At 41.5% G+C, this 21,871-nt stretch overlaps 1 protein-coding gene across 5 annotated transcripts in view; it reads right to left on the minus strand.

Moving 5' to 3' along the window:
* Positions 1 to 19,673, minus strand: part of LOC139650483 (A-kinase anchor protein 13-like) — a 109,396-nt gene extending 89,723 nt beyond the window's left edge. For all 5 annotated transcript variants that reach the window (XM_071527171.1, XM_071527170.1, XM_071527169.1 and 2 more), the window contains exons 1-2: positions 19,557 to 19,673; positions 1,632 to 1,675 (exon numbers count right to left, since the gene is read on the minus strand). In XM_071527171.1, the coding sequence (XP_071383272.1) occupies positions 1,632 to 1,664 (33 nt within the window). In that variant the 5' untranslated portion in view covers positions 1,665 to 1,675; positions 19,557 to 19,673. The remainder of the gene's footprint in view (positions 1 to 1,631; positions 1,676 to 19,556) is intronic.
* Positions 19,674 to 21,871: the final 2,198 nt, after the last annotated feature.

Here is a 21,871-nt window from a genome sequence, read left to right on the forward strand (position 1 = left end):
CCCTGTTCTGTATTAATCTAACAGGGCATTCACACTGCGAGCAACTTGGTTGATGAGTTGCTCTATTCTGATAGTGGGTGGGGCGAGAGGTGGAAATTGCCTCTACTGTTCATAACACAAAATCACATCAGTGGGGAAACAAGGAAGCAGATAAATCAGATTGGCTGTTGATTGCTGTTGATGGTCATGGCAAACTTTTCTCAGCCGACAAGCGTCCACACACACGAGTTTCCCCGGTCGCTCATCTCTATAGGAAATGAACTTCTGGTGACTCGACACTCGCAGTGTGAATGTGCAGTAAGAGTGGACATGTAGCGCAAAGAAACCTGCCATTGCATGGTGAAGACCTTTTAATACTTTTTAAGACATTAAATTAATTTGAAGATTTTTTCAGACTTAAGAACGCAAACCCCTCAAACACCCTCTTAAACAAACACCCTCTTTGCAGCAGGATATGTTCCATTACACACACACCCACACACCCACACCCATACCCACACCCACAACTCAATCAAACACCAACTCAGCAGGCAGGATGGCCTTGTGGTTAGCGAGAGCTTCTAGTAACCGAAAGGTCACATGTTCAACCCCCGCAACATGATCCTTGAGCAAAGGCACCAAACTCTTGGCTGCCATTAGCTGCTCACTTATTGATCTGGATTACAGCGTCAGACAAACGCCCTCAATGTAAAATATGAACATAAACAAACGTACACACCCAGCGTGGCATCTGTCCAAGGGAAAATACTCATGACATTGTCCTTTTAAGAATAATTAGGTTCAAAGGCCATAGAGTGGATCAATGCCTGTTCCCTGTGTGGACGGCTGCCAGTAGCATCATGTTTGCTGCTACAGGTTGCCGTCTGCTCTCAAACTCCCTTCATGCAAAACCCATCAGCACTGGCCCCAGTAAAACCGGAGCCAGGACAAACCAGGCCCTGATACATGCTGTTCTCTTTCTTTCTTTGGACAGGGAAAAACATCTCCTCAATGTATGGAGCAAGGCACTAACACTGCCGGGGGTTTTATTCCCACTGGGGCCACCATACTAAAAATGTAATGCCCTCATAGTTCAGTAAGCTGCTTTGGTTAGAAATAGCAGAGGTTTGATGCAATGTTCTCCCTCATATAAGAGAAAAAGACAGAATGGTGTATATCAGGAAAAGCCTACATACAGTCAATCAATGCAGTCTGACAATCTGGTTTAAGAGGGAAAGTTTGTCAACAACTTTTTGAAATGTCTGTCATCTCTAGAATACCTGGCTTACTTCAATTTGACTGGTGTACTATGAAAGTTGAGCTGACGATTACGGATAAAATGATAACCTGGATTATTTTTGCTAGAAATTGTGACTGTAATTATTAATCATGAATGATAATTGATCATGAATTATGATGACTTGAAAAACAAATGATATGTTATATGTGTAAGTATGTATTATACATACATAATATATTGTATGTTATACACACTTATATCAACATATTGATGGCAGTCATGTTTCTATATTGCTGATATGCCAATATTTTACAATGATTACTGTAATTGTAGAAACTAAAATCATAACATAAAATTACACACAACTGATTGTGCAGCCTTAGAGTAAGGTAGCATGAACAGTGATACTTACATATAACGGAGCTTGTTGTGGATTGAGTTTCATGTCCCTGGACACTGTAAAGAGAAAAACAAAGCTAATGTTATTGACATCATGTGCAATCTTGAACCATTTAATTCACCCAATGGTCACTACACTCAATATATGATGAGAGGATTGGTACCAAAATGATCTCTGTGTCTCTAGTTCTGTCCGGTACACATGCTAAAATTTTAGCATAAAGGATGTTAATTAATCATAGGCAATCATAGCTCTAAGGCTAAAAAGCCCTCTTAGGAACTACTGTCAATGGCAGATCTGTATTCCCACCGGACTTTGAACATAACTTGTTTTGTTTACACAGGAAGTGAGTGCAGATAGCCTGACAGATTTTTGCACTGTTGATTCGTAATGGACTTCAGTAATGACAGAAGATGAGATTTTGTTTTCAGAAGAATCTACAGGCCACAGAGTAAAAACCAATACCAACTTTGGATTACTAAAAGGTTTATCTTCATACTTTGGATAATGCTAGCCACCCGCAAAGTCGATGTGGTCCTGCAATCAATGAAATGAGCTGCTGTAGTTTTGCTGGAATAAAAACCTGCATGTGGCTCTGGGTGGCACACGGTTAGAATATAATCAAATGTACTTTTTAAAATATTGAACAGTGAACATCAACTAACTTTTTTTGTTTTTCCAAAATGGATGTATGGCAACTGTAGCCAGGTCAGAACATTGGTGACGACAAGATGACTGCTAAGCTTTCATCTAACGCTGAGACCCTGGCAGTGGGCCCATCACTCTGTGGGAGGTTAACAGGGCATGAGCCTGGAACACACACACACACACACACACACACACACATTCCAACTATCTATCTGTGCTTGCTTATTCAAAGAGAGCAGTCACAATGACTCAGTATGACAGAAACCTTTCGCGAGCTCTAGGGCCCCTGCCTCTTCCGATCACCCTGGATGTATTGGTTCGTCACCAAGTCGGATCAGAAAACCAATTCACCACCAAAACACACCGCCTCGCCTCTTCTACATGGGCTTCAAACTTGCAGGGAAGATCAGTTGGCAGGATTTACCAGCTCATCTTCACGTTTGATTCCCAGTCTGGGACGCAGGACTCAAAGCCTTTTTCTGGGCACAAGGTCAGGAGCAGTGGGTGTGTAATTACACCCAAACAAAAGTATTACAGCCCCAGAGCTGAGGAGGAATGGATTGGAAACCTTTTTTTGTTTAACTTCCTTGAAGAGATATTGGCCCACTTGCATTCATCAATGAGTCAAGGGAGCGTTTGGTTTCGAGGGCCTGTATTCTCCACAGTTATTTGGAGAGACAATTTTCTTTTGTTTGCTGTTCCCTGGCACTAAAACAAGTCCTTTCTGCTGGCCTCGGTGCTCAGCAGTGCATTAATCACATGAACCCCACGGCGGGGGAGGCAGCGACAAAGGCCAAGACCTAATGAGTTCAGCGGAGAACACCAACAGAGTCAATGTTGGACTCGACAGAGCACTGAACCGCAGCCAGGCCAATTCACTTTTTGCCGCCCAATCCAAACATTTTTCCACTTTCCTGCTCAATAAATAGGCTCGAGCTAGAATTAGGCGGATCAGGTAAGGGGATAATCAGCAGCTCTAATAATACTCTGGAGTCTAATCCTCTTGCCTTAAGTGCACTGGGCCAGAGACCAGCTTCCTCACCACATGCAGTGACTGACAGCACACTGATAAGACTCTCATGCCCTTTCCAAAACAAGCTCATTGGTTCTTTTACATTGTTACATTTTGGACACTTAGCTGATGTTCTCTTTAAGATTTTTTACACTAAATATTTACATAATAGATAATTTATACTTAGTAAGCAGGCAGGAATTGATTGTTGCAGGTATTGCACCTGTGACCTTTCAGATATGAGACATCTTATTAACCACTATGTGACCCTACCCATTACACAATATAGACATATCTTTAAGTAGGCAGTGTGTTCCTATGTTTACTATGCTTGCCGCAGAGTACCAAGCTGATAACCTTTTAACCTTCATTCATCCAGGGAAGTCACTGACCTTCCTGCTCTTTTTCAGCCTCAAGCTGCTTCACATTCATACAGTCTCACACCTTCACACCTGGGAGCTGCCCAGAACAACCTCTACTGTTACGGTTCATTGCCTTGCTCAAGAGCACCTCAGCGGTTGTTGCTGAGGGAGGGGAGAGCATTTGTCAGTCACTCTCACACCCAGATTTTTCCAGCTGATTGGGGATTTGTTCATGCGAACAGTTTAGACTTATTCTGAATCTGAAGCTTCGCCACCTAACTGCCTCTATAAAAAAAAAAGCTGTTCTTAAGTTTTCATAGCCATGTATTAACAGCATAACAAGCAGAATTGATTGATTGATTGAATTTATTCAACAATTCCATTTAAAAGCAGGGAATAATAGATAACAATAAAGCCCTAAGACGTATTTCCCTTGTGGTCCTTTTCCAGAACAGCTTGTTATTTGTGCATGTACCATCTTAAAACAGCTAAATAATACTTTTCCATTTTGCATGTTGTCATTTCTTACGCATAATGCATTACAATGAGTGAGCAGGTGTGGGTTGAAAACCAGCTCAAAGACACTTCAACAGGGCACATGTTAGCTGACGCAGCCTTTAACCTTTAACCTTTAGGTTACTCTAACCACTAGGCCGCCCTGCCACCACCCACCTGATTCCCTGCTGTGGCATGGTGACTTCTCGTTCTGAGTTTTCTCTCATATGGTAAATCAGCAGCGGATGTTACACGTAAAGGAAGTTGATTCGGTTTTATTGCGTCATCACAGGATGTAAATATTACTCCATGAGTTCATTTAGTTTGTTGGGAGGGCCTGTACCATTGCAACATCTTTCCAACACTTCCTCTTGGGTGTGACATACAAGCCAGGCCGGTTAGCAAACCAGAAGCAGCATCAAATATAACCTTCCTCCCACCTGAAGAGGAAGTTGTAGGCTTACTCCTCTGAGACTTGTTCAGAGTGGGCCTGTATGATGAGACAAATAGCAGTGGGGTTTTTTCTCCAAATGAAAGTCCCCAATAGGGTTAGACCCAATATTGTCCTTTTATTAAATACTGGATATCAGCCAGTGAATGTTGTCCACCTCTGATATGATGGAGGTTCCTCCCTGACCACAGCTACATTAAAACAGTCTGGAAAACTTGCAATGACATTTTATTTGTGCGTTGTGCGTTTTGCAGTAACGTATCCCAGAGTTTCTCCTACCTTTGAATAGGTGAGGTGGGTCAGCTTGCCTCAAGGAGCTGCTAACCCTAAACGAATTTCATTAGTCTGGGGCAAACACTGAATACTTGGGGCATAAAAATGGTCAAATTTAAAGATACTGAAAATCAGCCTTCAAACACATTGTTGGTCGAACCCTACTCCACATAAGCCTCTTCTGAATGACATTGGCAGATTTATAGGCTGTAGCTTTAATTTAGCCTACAACGCCATTCAAACATTGCAGGCTTTGCCGGGACACTGGTTTGGCTACTCATTTGTTTTATACGGCCTAATGGGTAACACATTAGATGATGTAACCTGTAAGGAAAGTACTCAAAACAAATCACTGGTTTGTTATCTGTCCTCCATACTTCCTTGAGGCTCTTTTGTCCAGTTGGCCCTGGTTGGAATATGAAGGGTGACTGTTCATCTGGTCAGATCCTAACCGGATGTCTATCATCTACCATATACAGTGTAGAAGTCCTCCTTCATGCATTTATCATGCACCTATCCTTCATTATCACTGCAGATAATTCTTTCTGGGATAATACAATAGAATGACATTGGTATACTGTCAAATAAAACTCTCAACCAACTATTTATCATATTTCCAAACAATTCCTCTTGGGGCTAGAGCAGAAGTGCCGCAGCAGTTCAGAAAGCATGTAGTAAAAAAGCGTGACTTCTAAAATGGCTACATTTTTAGGTCACTTTTTTGCCGCAATTTGAAAACAATTCTGTGTTATGGAACAGTAGAGTGGCAGAACTGAATACTGAAGCTTCTGAATCCCAAAAGGCTGCAATATTTTCTCAGAGGTAAACGTGTTCAAGGCAGCTTCCTGAAACAAGATATTCTGCTGCTGTGGATGGTCCCCAGACTTGTAGCTCGAGTTACATGCCAGGGGAAATTCTTCCTTATATTGAAACTGAGCAAACCCAAAACATTAGCATCTCATCTTTCACTCTGTATGTTTTTTTTTCTCTTTTCAAACGCTGAAAAAAATACACAGTAAAAGTGATAATATGTCCACATGTACTGCAGTTATTTGAAAACAGGATGTTTATGTCAGTATTGCCCAGTCTTATTATATACAGTTGGTGTTTTCTTGTTTTGCACAAAGCCAAATTTGCATTGAAACTGTGTAGTGGCCAATATTCAGTTAGGTTTTAGTTTTAATTAAAAAAAGGAATAAACCTAAGTGCTTGTCAAAATGACAGAAGGCAATAAACTCAAAATTTTTAGTGAAATCCATTATCATCAGACAAAACCAGCACTAAGCTGCACCATCAAATGTGTTCTTATCTTTGAAACCCATTTTTCACCGAGAAGGCTGGTAAATAACAACCTTTGTATCATCCATCTAACCCAGAAAAGGCCTTGTGTGTCCAAACCAAAGTCAGGCACCACTTCCCTTCTCTGGTAACAGAGTAAGATCCTTGAGAAATGACATCCTCTAAGCTCAGCCCTACAGCCACCCGACACCTGTTTATAGAGATTACACAACCCATTAACTCCGTCTAAAACCGTGGGTCCGGGAACCAGCCTTCAGCCGAGCTCCGTAGAGTCTCCATTATAGCAGAAACTGCCTTTGAACTGCTGTTAAAACAGGCTTTTCTTCCTCTGCGGCAGCAAGGCGACAAAGAGGCAGGACACCGGCCACGTTCAAGTGCACAGCCGTCACAAATGGACCAATAAATCAAGAGACAAAAGCCCCTCAATGCTGGGAATGGAGCGGTGATACGCCGAGTCAGGGGTCTGAATGGACCTGTTATGGCTTCCACAGGTCCCCTGGCCATCAAAATAGCTACACCATAATAGCCATGTGACTGCAGCATGAATGGAAGGATGAATAGGATTAACTTCACAACTCATTAATCGGACTCTCTCCTCTACCCCAATTGTCAGCTGAGGCTTCCCTCACACAGACACAATACAGTTGTATAGTACAGACTGGTACTGTATTAATATAAAACACTTTTTCTTGTTGTTGCTGTTATCTGTGACAAGGTCTCCCATGGAAAAAGAGACCCTCGATCTTGATGGGACTAACCTGGATAAATGACAGCTGAATAAATAACTACCTAGGCTGCATATTATTTCTGTATCATTAATAAGAATGAAGGAAAATGGCTAAGCGAGAGCTTCTAGACTAGACTATGTTTACAGGTACAGCTGAGATGTGTGCTTTAGTGCAAAATGACTTTGTATTCTGCTACTTTCTTTTGGTTAAATGGTTATGAAAGACTTAAGATAGGATCCCTTGGTACACTTAGGTTTACACATCTGTAAAGCTGGGGAAAAACACCAACTAAGGCGGTGGTCATGAGCATCTGATGCGTAAAAAAACAGGACAATATCCAATGTATTTCAATGAGACCTATGCACTGACAGATGACATGGATTGACAGAGTGCAGTGCGTGAAACTATTGCAACCCAGTCAGTCAAAAAGTTTAAACTAGTGGAACTTTTGATGGAGCAGGGGTAAACGTCATCTGCTAATAGACTTCATCAGCCAATGAAATGTGTACAGACTGCTTCAAAAGGTTTCGAGACGCGGCCACAACAACATAACCTACGTGGTTTCAACGCCATCTTGTCCGTGTGTGACAGATACCAAATGTCACATGTGAATGCCAACTTAGATTGCATGACATTGAAATAAAATCAATCAAATATAACAAATCAATGGCATGAGAATTACTCATTTGCAACACAGTTGCAACTGAACAGAAATCAGGGGATGTGTCATCACGGCTGTTGGTAAAAATTGAAAAGATGAAGATGATCTAAGTAAAATCTGATTTAAAAACATGTACCACCCTGCCATCATCCGTGTTTCAGTAATCGCCTCACTGGCTTTAAGTGCACGCAATATATACAAGTAGCTATCAACATAAAGTGTCTTAATCGAGCGTTGGTCAATCATGAGCCATTAGAGCAGCTTCAATGTGTCTTGGCATCGAGTGTCTGAACTCTATTGGAGGGATGCCACACCCTAAGCATGATGGGATGTTGATTGATTAATTATCTTAGGGACCAGAACCATGTGTAAGCACCTGCTGTCAATACTTTATATCCCTCATTTAGTGTTCCCTTTATTTTGGTAGTTAGCTGTATATTTTTTTCTGTGGCCAACAGGAGGAATAGCTCTCACCTCAGTGCCAACCACTGAACATCTCAATCACACAAACAGCAACAATGAAAAACTATGACTGTTGAGCTACAGCCAAGCCTGGCAAGGTTTCCTCCGCACGTAGAGTCAGACAACAATTTGGCCTTCTGGTCAGAGAGACTGTTCTATAATCAAAATGTCACAGATTTGATCCCTGCAACACCCAATGTGTGTCCATCAACAGCCATGTGTCCTTGATCAAGACACTGAACCACCCATTATAAGTCGTTCAGGATAAGAGCATCATCTGAAACACTAAGGGTGCAAATCACAACTAGGGTTCATTTTCTTTCGTCTGAACTAGAGTGGAAAAGGTTGACTTGGTTGCATTTTTGTGCTTGGTTTGTTTAGGTTCGCACTGCCCAATTACAAGCGAACCAGAGCTTGTAAACAAAAGTCACATGGATTCACTCATGCTTGAAGAGCTGAGTTTAACAAAATGAACTGAGGGCAAACCGCAGTTTGGACTGATGCTCATATTCAGCTATTTATTCATGCGTTCTTAACGGGTATGAACACCAGAGAAGGGAAATCACAGCAAAGAGCAAACAAGTCCATCACGCTTAGCTAAAGTTACAGGGCCTGGAATCAGATTTGTTTTGACTCCCCCCGCTGACAAAATCTCTAACCTGGCAGGATGACAGGTTACCAAAACTCCAATAAACGAGCTACTTGTGAGTCTGTGTGAAAATGCAACAAAGTAAACTTGCACTGTGGTTCGAACTGAAGTGAAGCAGTAGGCTGTTGGTGAGAGCGACGGGTACATCAGAGGTAACTGAGGAGGCCCCTGATGGCATCAACAGGATCTGGTCTGTCAGCAACGCTCCCTCAGAGACTTCCTGTAGGAACATCTTAGTCCCTGTGTCCAAAGGCCACTTCTTTTTCAACTAGTGAAACAAATACATGTGTGAAGTGCTGGTCAGGGCTCTCGCTGTTGTTAGGAGACCATTGAAAACCTGTTTGAAGCACAGCCCTGATTTAGTAAAAACTTAAGTATTTTTAACTTGTAAAAACATGCTAAGCTCTCAGCGCCGTCAGGAACCTGCAACAGCACCTCCTTTCTTTTGGAGATAAAGAGAATATGAAGCCCGCACTGGGAAGAGAGCTTCCTGGTGGAGAAACAGGCTTACTCCTTTGGGCTTTTCAGCCGTGTCGGAAAGAGAACTGAAATGTCTTATGCAAAACTCAAGTTGAATTTTACTCAAGTTGGAATACTTGTCTAGGGAATTGCTCAGGTTAAAGTAACAGAGTAGCTCACTAACAATTTGTGAGGGAAAAAAAAACATTATTTTGTGCATGTTCCAAAATAGCCAACCGAACCCCATCCCACAATTATGATCTGCTTGCCCATTCACAACATAGCATTACCCATTCAATTATTAACAGGGTCATTATCAGACCTTAGTTTGGTCGATGGCTGCTTCCTGATCATATCAACAAACTAGCATCATGGGAAATAAAGTAAATAAAATAAACAACAGTGAGTCCCACTGTTCTCACAAGGTAATCAAGTGAAAGTAGGAGTAAATGCTTTAAATATTAGTTACATGTACTAAGTGTAGAGGTTTAAAAATACTCAAAAAACTGGCATAACTTAAAGAATCAACTCAGCTAACTACAGTAGTCGTATAATTAATGACACTCACTTGCAATTAATGACATCGCTGCTTTTTAGCTCACAATGTTTAATAACTGGTCAAGCTTGAGTTTTGCACTTAATCACTGACTGTGTGTCGATGAACATTCAGGTCCAACCCACCTATCAGACCTGTCCTGTAAATCAGAGGCAGCAGCCTGGAGCTAGGAGGAGCAGCATGCTTGTGAAAATTGCCAAATTGATTTCCTGGAACGGCTGAGAAGATATGGGTGGGGAAAGTGAATGAGTAACACTCTACCTCAACAACTGCCACTGAGCAAGGCATTAAAATCCCTACTGCTCCAGTGAAGCTCCCAAGTATCAAACAACAGAAAACTGTGGTTTCTGGAAAAGAGCATGGTGCTCATCAATCCTTCCCTGAATAAATAAAGCCACAAAATAAAAAGGTGAAAGCCCTGGGAACTGTGGACATCCGCCCATGTAGACTTTGATAAGATTACATTGCTTTGTTCTACTTATGCTAATTATGTATGGTATGGTATGATCACATGACGTGAATACATGAGGTTGGGCCTGGCTGTACAGCTTTACATCAGTGTTTTATTGCTTTATAGCTTCACACTGCAACTCATCTAGGTCAGAACCTCCCATTGGCCATTAATTAACCTGAAGAATGTTGATGAAAATTCATGTTATGGGGACGGCAGTTACCTGAGGCAGCTTCTGAGATGAAGCCTTTAGTCTTTGGCTGTGCTTGGTGAGCTGCAGTCAAGGACACGGGGACACCTGTACAGAGGGACAGAGGCCCAATATAGACCTGAGGTGTCATCCAACACGAGGGCTCCATACTGACACCAGAGACAGGACTTAAGTCTCAGGGAGGGGCAGGGCTTGTTTTTGCCTCACCTATGAAGGTGTACCACCCCAGCCCCCACCCCCCCACCCCCCCTCCACCCCCGACACAACATCACAAGCTCCTTCTCTCTCTCTCTGCCTGTCTTTGTCTACTTTTGTATTTCATCCTGATACACACGCTGATATGCCAACTACACACAAAAATAACTACGGACCCCTCTGTCTTGACATCACATTCTCTTGGGATACTGTTGGTTTTCCAACTGTTAGCAGGCAACATTGTAAGAGCCTTTAACAGGTAGTTCAATGGGTAGAACAAGGCATAAACACTGCCAGGTTTAGGGGTTCAATTCCCACTGGGGTCACCCTCGCTTAAGATGTAAGGGCTCATGGTGCTGTAAGGAGCTTTGGATAAAAACAGCCACCAAATGGCAGAGACACCGACTGCCAGGGAGGGAGAGCTGGCAGGCTGATTTTAAAGCCCAGTCAGAGTCTATCAGGGTTCAGGTGAACTGTCCAAAGCCAGGAACTGTTGGAAAGATTCAACAGCTCTGATCTTGACTTCATCTTTTATTTGTACCAATCTTCTTACCTTGTTTCCACCTTCCTTTTATTCTTTTATTATTAATCTTTCATGTCTTACATTTTTTTTATTAGAACTGAAAGTGTTGGAGCTTGGACTGGATATCAAATTGAATTTTATGTATGAAATATGCTGCAGAAGTAAAGACCAACTGAAACTAGACATTTTTAGCCACAAGGGCTAGTTTCCCTTTTTTGTCCTTGCCAATCCAGACAGCAAATAAAGAGTTTCATTCCAAAAGCGAGACATCCATCGTCTGACTCATTATGGAATACTATTGCAGTTATCAGCCAACCTAAGACCTTGGCTTAAAAAAAAAAGACACTTTTGATGTTGAAATCACTCCTATTCATGAAGAATTAACCAATACACTGTTGGCAGCAATTATTTCCCTAAATGGATACATAACATTTGTAATCAAAGCCTCCACATGTAGCACAGTGAGGTTAAAGCCCTGTCTGGGTCTGCTGGGAGTCGTGTTAGTCATGGCTGATTGGCTGTCAGGGAGGGGCTTAGCGGGGTTTGATGTTTAACTCGGGGGTTTGTTTAACCTCCAATGCATTCCCCCATAGTTAACCACTAGTTACTGGCCTGCTACCACAACACAAAGAACACCACACACACCTATAGCACAAAACCTCAGAGAGCAAAGTGTGTCCGCGCTGTGCTTGAGTCTTTGTCTACGTCTTTTCACGGGTCACTATCAGCACCGTTCTTCTCAGGCACGGCTAAATTAGTCAGGTATACGTCACCTCCCGAACAACGGCACCACAGTCACTTCGACACACTATGTTGACTACCATTTAGATAGTCGCGGCTGTTTGATTTAATCAAACCTGGCTATTGTCTCGATGGACAGATATGAGGCCATCATGGTGACGCGACCTCACCCTGCCACACAAAAGCAGCCTCTGTGCAGAGACTGCACACAAACGCCGGCTGACAACGCGAGGCCGGGGGATGAAAGGTCTCCTCAGTGTTTGGTGACAGTTATTACCCCCTCCACTGAAACCAAATACCTGTGGGCCCAGATAGCATTATCTTATTGTGAGGTGCGCTGAGGGACGGCCTGTAATCTGGGCCCGGGCCTTGATCAGCGCTCCTCCCCGGGTCTGACAGCCCCCTCCCTCTGTTCCCACACCAGGAAACCATGTGAGTGCTCAGTAGAAAAGGTTTACTGCAGACAGGCTACGTTTACAGACACGGTTAAGTATTCTGAGAAGAGACAGCCGCAGCACAGGACTGAGCTAATATTCTGATGGGCTAATGGCTGAGTGAGCAATGCGGTTTTCAACTTTGTCTTCTCATTCACTACACAGCAGCAAAACACAAACTCGGGTACAGAATCTCTCAAAACGATCGATATGTGCCAGCGAGTCCACTGTCAGCCTGGTGTACTTACTCATTCAGCCATGGGGTGTGCAATAACAAACTGACATTGAAAAGAAGACAAAATAGGTGCTGAGGAGCAAATCAAACAAACAGAGCCCTGGGAGACAGCACATGTTTAGAGAGGGAAAGTGGCTGTTAGGCCCATTTGGGAGCTAAGAGGTTTAGCCTGGAGAATCTTGAGCAACGCTAACCTCAGTCTCACAGCAGGTCTGATCAGATTAATATCAGCCCACTGCAGTGTTGACTAGCAGGCATGTGTCTCTAAGGTATACTATGCACACGAGTGCAAGGGACTGATGTGCATTGCTGGATTACTGCCAGGGCTGCACAATATATTGGGTATAATCATACATTGCAATTTTGGCTCCCGCTGTAATAATCTTACATTTCAGCCATATTGAAGCACTTCATTTCATTTCAATTAGAGCACCCACTGTGGTTGAAAACAATCAAGATGCAATAACACAACAAGAGCAATAAAACTATTTAGTTTCCCCAATTAATTGAGACTTCTAATTGTGATTAATATTTGTGATCAACATATCTGGCAAAATAGTCTTAGCCCTAGCTGCTGCCAATCCATGTTGACTTTCAGTCTTAAAGTGGAAGAGCGTCAATTTAAGCTTTATATTCACTTGCATCACTACTGGATGAGTAATACATTATCATTATAATTGTAATTAACATTATCCAGTAAGGTATGAAACCTGCATCACAGGGAAACCTGAGAACACTGATCTGGCTAAAGTATCAATTAACCTTTACTGACACTTTTTTTTTTTTTTTAATGCATGGCTATTACTAGCAGTCTGTGATATTTAAGTGGCCGTTATATTTTCAATTCCCTTGAGAGTCCCACAGCCACGTATCAAGCACTTCTATTACACGTGACCAATCATAACCTTTGAATGTGCAACATGCACCCATGTGACCAAAACTACATTTAAGTTAGAGAAAAAACTTAGAGCATCTTTGGAAAAATGTAGCGACAAGCAAAGTGGAAAAGACATTAGAGAGGAAAATCCTCTCGTTCCTAAAAGTGGATCATTGTCTGTCAGTTGGAGATACTTCGGTTTTAAACCAGGTGACAACAAACAAGTACAGATTCTGTGGAAAGTTTTCCTTTGGGTTGTATCTCATAAAGTAGTACTTATTATTTATATTTTGTAATAAATAAGAGTAGTTGTTGCTACTCTGAGAAATACAGCAGTGTTAAAGGTGAAAATATATGTTACCTGAAACCAAGACAAATAATTGTGATTAATAATCTTGATCACAGTATTTAGCAAAATAATTGGCATTATCATTTTTGCCATAATCATGTAGCCCTACTAGCATGATATCAACATTATTTGAAATTTCCATAAATATAAAAGCGAGGGAGGCCTCAACAGAAGCACAACATCTAGCTGCATCTGATAGATTGATTGATTGTGTCATGCACTCTGCATGGGTGCTGAGCCCAAGACACATCCATACATCATGTTGCAATATTTGTGTATAACGCACACATTGCAAAATAAACAGAGGTATCATGCAATGCAAACAAAGTAGGTTTCTGTTTTGCCCAGGCTTTAGAGATAGCATGTGCCATGCAAAATACACCCTTTCTGAAACATATCAAGTCTTTCATAATCATCTACCCAGTAGTTCTACACAGTAGCCATTGATCAATAGCTTTATCAACTTGTATAAAAGCAACTGACTTTCAAGTAAATGAGTATGTGTAGAGGCAAATTAATGAGGAGGCATATAATTTCCCACAAACAGAGCCCGATTACAGCCTAATTTAACAGTCCGCTATTTGGTGTAGGAGTTCTGATGAAAGCCATGAAGCGTTATCACTAAGGCAGGTGTTGCTAGGCACAGTAACTGCGTTGCAGTCAGACTTTGCCCTGGGGAATATCATCACAACCAAAACAAGGAACAAAACCATCAGAATCAACATAATTCATAACATAACACATTATTGGAAGTCACCACCTGTAGCCTCAAAACTATGCCATGTATGATTATAATCCAAATTTCACCACCAGAAACTACAGAGCAACTTTAAGAGCACTTTGGCTCGTCACTTCTCACAACTAAGTAAGCCACGCATTTAGGCATCAAGGGGAACCTTACCCACAGTCTTTGATGGCAATGAACGTGACCAAAATCCCTCAAGTCCACACAAAATTCATTTTAAGTCCATCAGAGAGAGCAGGTGTGTTTATACAATGCAGGTATCCTCAGTAGCCCGGCATGCGAGCGCTCACTGATTACAGTGAGCTAAATATGGCTTTGTGCTAACACAGACAGTAGGCAGATCAAAGCTGTGATGTCAGAGGGGAGAGGAGGAGCCTATAGGCCACAGGTCAGGTGTCTGCTGGAACTCCAATGCTCCAACTCCACCTATCCTATCATGCCTCTAGTCTCCTTCCTCTTGGCATGCTGCAGTTTAGGGTATGGCTATATAGAGCCCCCATCTCTCAGCCAAAATGATCAGCCTGAGTGAAGGTTTAATGTCAGGATACTGTAAATCCATAGGTGAGCATACCTCTGATCAGTGTTGAGAGGCACAGTGGGTATACAGGGTAGTTTGACTTTGATTTGGAGCCAATATCAATGATTTTGTATTGATAGCTGAAATTTTCTGCTGATATTGAATATATTTAAAATTTGAATTTTTTTTTGCCCAAAAAATGACAAGTATTCAGTGTTTCTCCCTGGAATTTTATTCTTGCCAGCTGGAAAAGCCAACTGACACAGCATTTAGACCATCATGGGACACTAAAACTCTCCACTGAAACCCAGACTAATGTAATTCTTTTAGGGTTAGTGGCTCTTCCACCTCACCTATTCAATGGTAGGGAAACTAAGGGAAATAAGGGGGGGGGGGAATAATAAAACGCGCAAAGGAAATAAGATGTCACTGCAGGTTTTACAGACTGGTTTTATGTATTGGAGGTGGTATTTGGTAGAAGGCAAATATCGGCCTGATATATCAGTCTAACCCTAATAGAGCCTCATGGTTCTGGGACACCAGAACCTCCTTCTGGTCCTTCTGGAAGTGCTGTAGGTCTAACTGTAGGCCAACCAAACATCAGTGATGGGAGGAGTCCACTTGATAACCCCAATGGCATACCCACTCTCACCCTAACCGCCCTTTTCCTCTAACATCCAAACCAGGTTTCCATATAGGCGCTCACCCTAAATAACACAAGCCAGAGTTACATCAGATCCTGAGTATTAGTAAATGGCACACATACAGAACGGATGATAGAGTGGCAGTACGGCCACCTGAGCTACCCCAAAACTATTCCCTATTGGCTCAGCAAGGCATATCACAGCCTCCTCTTTGCTGCTACACAGACACAGTAACAGTCTTCAGCATTGTCTGATTGCGAAATACCTGGAGCACAAAAACTTTGCAACACAAAACATTTACCTTTAAGGCATCAGCTGACACTGCCATCCAGAGCTACTTTCACTGAGTGAGCAGACATGCACTTCATATCAAGATTGTGTATAGATGTGATGTAGCTGGATTATATTTACGCCAGCCATTAAAACACACCTCTGGTATACACATTGTAATCCCATTTCTCTTTCCCTCACCAAAACACAGAATGTCACGCACGTCACTTCCTCTTGCAATATTCACATCCTTTAAAACTGACAGTAAATGCTTGTTGCTTGTTGCTTGTTCCTCATCCATCATGACAATCCATTTTTAACAAGTATCTTAGTATCCGAGCTGCCGCCTGTTTGTTTTCTGTGTGCTTCCTGGTTGGATCATCACACAAAGGCTTATTTCCCTATGTATCTCCTGTATTTGGATTGGAGACTAATTGCATTTATACTTTGTTGGCAATGTGTTGAAATGTGTCTCTGACAACTTCTGGAGGTGGTTTTGATGATCGGATCTCAATTTACACCAAGAATTTATTTTAAACTGAACTTCAGCTTGTCCTTGCCAACTTTTTTGTAGAGAGTTGGTGCCGGTAGATCATGGCAGCTCTTTGTAGCACCGCAGATACAGTAACAGCAAACAGCAAAGTCTGTTTGTTGAGCGCCTGGAGCACAAAGTGTAGACAACTTGTAGAGATGGCTGGTGTTTTGGAACGGTGTGTACCGCCGTCGCTTGGCGTGCCGAGGGGATTCCAACGACTCCGGTCTTAACAAAAACTAAAGTCTAGGCTGTATTGTGAATATTACCGGGGAATTCAGCAGTCGCCCTCCCAGGCACGCCAAACCATTCCAGAGACACCGCTATATCATAAACTGGTACCTGTAAGACCTCCCCTAATGCTTCCATTCTATAGTAAATACAGTGTAATTACAAGGCTGACACTGCACATATCCTCCATCGTCATTAAATAAGGGGGTTTGTGAAGATGATAAATTGGCTGGGTTAAGCTTGGAGCCAGCAGAATCCTCATGGTAATTTACAGTACTCTAAATGTGAGGCCAAGTCCTCTTTCATTTGTCTCTTGTACTGTAGCTAAATACATATTTCTGACTGGGACCGCCTCGCAACTCAGCCTAAACTTAGCTGGGAGTGACACAGAGTGCAGGCTAATAAGCTTTTGTTCAATGGGAGAATTGTGTGCTCCTGTCCTGATAACCTCCGTTTTGTGAATAAAAATGTATTTGTGTATGTTTTTTTTACTGATTGCTTGTATTGTTGGTGATCTAGGAATTGCAGCTTATTCTACTGCATTCACTGTAAGTCACTCTGGATATGAACATACAATATAATTTCAAAATTCTTTATATCTGTTTTGGAAGGAGCTGACCACCTGAAGAGAGTAGGTGTCAATATCTAATTTTAGAATTGAATACTTCATATGTATTTGAATCTGAAGTTTGTTATTATGCAATGAGATATATAGTGTGAAAAATTGACATTTACTCTGACAAAATGATTGTTGATATCAAAATTAAACCATTATGGGTTACTTTTAAAGGTAGCACCATTCTTCCAAAATGGATATATGATGTTTTCAAACTAAACCCTTCATTTGTATGTGTATGTGTATATGAATATGTAAATGCATATGTCAGAGTAGCTATGACGAGGAGCATCAAAAGTTTCTGACTACAAACTCCTGGTCCCTTCTAGTATTTTTCAGTTTATCATTGAGTTTTGAGTTCTGCATTGAAAAGAGCATGAAGCTCAGTCAACCTTCCCTGGAGACATAAAGGTTCAAAATCAGCACTGGGATTCAAACTACTTAAAGCGGCACTATAATCAGACACACCTTGAAGAAGTTACCGGCAGGATTTGGCATTGTTACAGGTGTATTTCCTGCTTTTACAGTGTCACCTCCTCTGCAGACATTAATACCCTCAGGACCCATTCACCTGCCAGTCTCCTCTGCTGAGAAGGCTGACTTGGCCTAAATCCACTGGCACTGAACCAGGTCCATAAAGATAGCAACCTCATGCCATTATAATTTTTCAAACCAATCCCACAACGTCAAGCATACAAACTGAGCTACAGAAAAGCTAGATGGCTTACTTGAGGCTGCTGGATCTGCGAGGTCTACACTGATTATACGAAGTCTCTCTGATGGGGGGGGGGAGCAGGCCTGCATGGCAACACAGGCTTGTCACAAAATGTTTGGAGAGTCGGCGCCAATGGTTACGAGGGACATGCCACCACGTTGGAGGAGTGATAAAGTAACGTTATTGTCCTTACTCCCTGACAAAAACGAAGAAAAGGCAGAAGTTCTGTGTGGTGGTAGGGGCTCAAATTGTGCTCTAAAAAGGGAAAAGTTGATTTTTTTGAGATTGTTTGACAGGGAGGAAGAGGTGTAAAGTGGGCAGTATACTTGCTGCAGAAACATTTTTTGGCAGGTTGTGAGGGACAAAAGCACACATTTGCAGAAAAAATTAAGCCACACAATGGCTTGGGCCTCCGCGGTGAGCACTTGCTGGCCAAACTAGAAGAATTCTTCGCACACCAGCCTCCGCTGCGTGAGTGTCTTTAATTGGTCTAAAATGTCACATTTTTGTGTTGCCTTGTGGGAAATGTTCTACGTTCCTCTTCCGGTTCACTGACTTTGTTTACACTGATAAAAAACTTTAACCTGGTTCGATTGAGTGGGCGAACACACCATCTCCTTCTTCTTACTATGAGAACCCAACTTTTCCTTTAGTTTCTGGGTGTCTGTATGGAAATCAACTGATTCCATTTAAACTGGCCTCTGAGCGGCTTCACTGGAGCGGTTCCAGGGCAAGATCCGGTCCAAGTCAGGCCTGGATGTGAAGGAGGTGAGGTCCATGATGCAACTTCAGACAGGAAGAGGTAGTAGTAAACCCTGGGTGTGTTGCACCATGGGAACCCAGGAGGCAGCCATTTTTATGCACCTGGTCCTTTAATGTGTTGGAGTGGGTGAGGTCAAGCCAGTACAAATGAGATTTAGTAGACTGCTGTTTTCTTTTCTATCAGCATGGGAGTAAAGTATAAAGTGAATCGGCCTTGATTACATCAACTTGCCTGTGTATTTGGATCATTTATTAAAAAACATGACATGTGACACCATCTTTGTAACTTCCCTGACAAAAAAATCACTAGTGTGTAAATCCTATAATATTCATAGATTCTAGTGTGTCTGTGGCACTCAAAAATGAGTTTATAGTGACTTTATTGTGCTTTATGGTAGTTTTATCTCCTATGGTATCTTTACAGTGTGTCTGTGGTACTGTATAATGAGTTTATAGTGACTTTATCGTGCTTTGTGGTATTTTTCATCTCCTATCGTTTTTATACAAGTTATATTCTAGTTTTGCTGTTTCAACATTTCTACAGAATTGCTGTGGTTCTTTCTCGCAAGGCTTTACAGAAACGTGAGAAGTTGCCACACATTGCCCTTATTCTGTGACTAAGGATGTCATGGCCACCAACCAAGCAACAAGTTAAACAAAAAAAAACAAAAAAAAGAAAGAAAGAAAGAAAGAAAACAGCTCACAGCAGCCATTAAACAACGTGTTTTATAGAAAAGTAAGCTGAAAGTTACAAAGTAACCACAGAGCCACTTTATATCAGTCTGGAGTGTGTGCGGTCTGTAACATTGTAACGGCATAGTAAATGACTCTTACCTCGGACAGATGAAACTCAGTGTGCGGCAGCTTTTGGACTCATAATCCTCCGAATGGGTTGACTTGCGCCGTTTGAAGCCGAGCTGAAATGTCGTTTTAAAAGGTTTACAGAGTGAACTGAATGAGCGGCGGTGTGCTTTTCCTTGCTAGGAGGAATCCACTTTCCAACAGTTGTTGGTGTTTCCCAGGACAACTCAGTAGGCGGAGCTAGCAAGAGGGCTAGTATACCCGCTTCCTCACTTGCATTGGGGTTTCTCTGGACTGTGTCACCTAATTCAATTTCACATTAGTTTCAGTTTGCTTTCACACGGGGGTTTCCTAGTTTTACTATAGTTTCTATTTTTCTAAAAATGTTTAAGGTTTTTCTTATGTAGTTTCAGTAGAGGTTTTCGTATTTTGACTGTCACGGGTGAGGAGAAGTGTCCCGAGTTGCTCTTCATGGGCAGAAGTCAGCAACAGAATCTGTACAGCTTCCTGTCTGAATTTTTCAAAATAAAGGTCATTGAGTTAAATAAGTTCTCGATGCCTTACATATTTGACTTGTGTATGAAATTGGGTTAGATCCATAATATTCATGAACACATAAAATTACTAAAATTACGAAAGAATCCGTACTGTATGAGTTGTAAACTTTTAACTTTTTACACTGGCGCCAGCTACTGTGAAGTGTACATTAGGTTATTCAGGACAGCTTGATTTTTCAATATCTATATCTTTGGAGTGTAGGTTAATCCGTTTGTTATGCTGGCAACAACTGTGGGGCTACATCAGTGGTCCTCAAATCCGGCCATCTGGGTCCAGAGGACTGTTGACTTTCTATTTTACCAGGTAGTTTTCATTCTAGCTGTGGACCACTGCGAACGATCATTTTTGTATGCTTTTATTTTGAAGGCAAATCGATAAAATGGAAGTGATTTAGCTGCCAACTGCTGCTTGTTTTGACTGAGATCTTATCATGTTTCCAGTGAAGCAAGGCAACAGTAGAAATACAGTTACATAGTTTCACATCCCTGTAATGTTGGTAGATGTGATCTGTACTCATTTCTAGATAATTTTCTCCTACTGGTAAGCTGGCTTCATTAGTTCAGGATGCATCTATTAGAGTTTAGTTTAGCTTCAGATTTCAGATACAATCCAGTTTTCATTTTCTATCAGCTTAGAAATGTTTTTTGATGTTTAGTTTTAGTCTTAGTTTTAGTAAACTATATTAACCTTGATGTGCGCTCATGTGTAAAGGTGTTCATGTCATGTTGATTCAACCACACCCCACTTTCCACTATCTGTTCCCCATACTGTAACTAAAATACCTTTCTGAAGAAAAAGAAAACTATGGTAACCCTATAACACATTTTAGAAGGAAATAGCAGAAATATATATCATATCCTATAGGAATATTATAGTAGTACCATAGAAGATAAAATATGATAATAAAACATGATTCTATCAATTCTACTATTGAGTACTACAGTCACACTATATGTCTGTATAGGAATATTATAGTCATAGTCAAATCTTGGGACCAGCAGGTCAGATGTGGGACTTTGAAAACCCCTGTGACTATTATTATTGGGAAAAACGCTTGTATGAAGCATTGCATTGCTGATAGTAGGTGCATGTTTGTAATAGTCTGTTGGGAGGCTTGTTGTCTCACCATGAGAATATTTATAACTCTCTATGCACAACAAGAATCTCTTGCGGTATGAACCGCCATCTGCTGGTACAGGAGGCTTTCTGCAATGATCCCTAGCAGTAAAATCATTCTGTATACACACCCAGGGATGTCGTGAAGGGCAAATCCAACTAATCTCATTTTACCCCTGCACCTTTTTAATTTGCGAAATAGAGTTTACTAACATTCTAGCCTGACATGAGTCATTAATTCACAGTATACATTATAGTAAGTAGTAGCAAACCGATCTAAGTTATAAGAAGATAGAGTCTCTTAAGGAAAACAATTAAATTAATGATTTTCTGAAAATGTAATTGATTTTTCTTTCTACTAATGGCTGTTTGCCATGTAATGATCACCAACTGGAGGTCATAGTTTACACTCCTTTTTATTTACCACTACATCACTGTACAGACCCATAAAATGTCACTGGAAATGGAGACCCAAGTACCGCATAGCCGTGCCAAAAAAATCCTCAAACCCCAAATAGATTTTGTTCCACATTAGATCCAGAAAGTAGACATAGGAATACAATACAATTTTGTATTAGATAAGCATATGATTTCACTAGTGTGTAGCATTTAAAAGCCTACATCTAGTGGCAATATGTTGGTTTTAACTCAGTTATAAAGGGTATATCATTTTG

This window comes from Centroberyx affinis, unplaced genomic scaffold (genome assembly GCF_046629955.1).
Source record: "Centroberyx affinis isolate AG114_WGS23_722 - 3 ecotype Tasmania unplaced genomic scaffold, CSIRO-AGI_Caff_v1 ptg001496l_1, whole genome shotgun sequence".
Classification (NCBI taxonomy): domain Eukaryota; kingdom Metazoa; phylum Chordata; class Actinopteri; order Beryciformes; family Berycidae; genus Centroberyx; species Centroberyx affinis.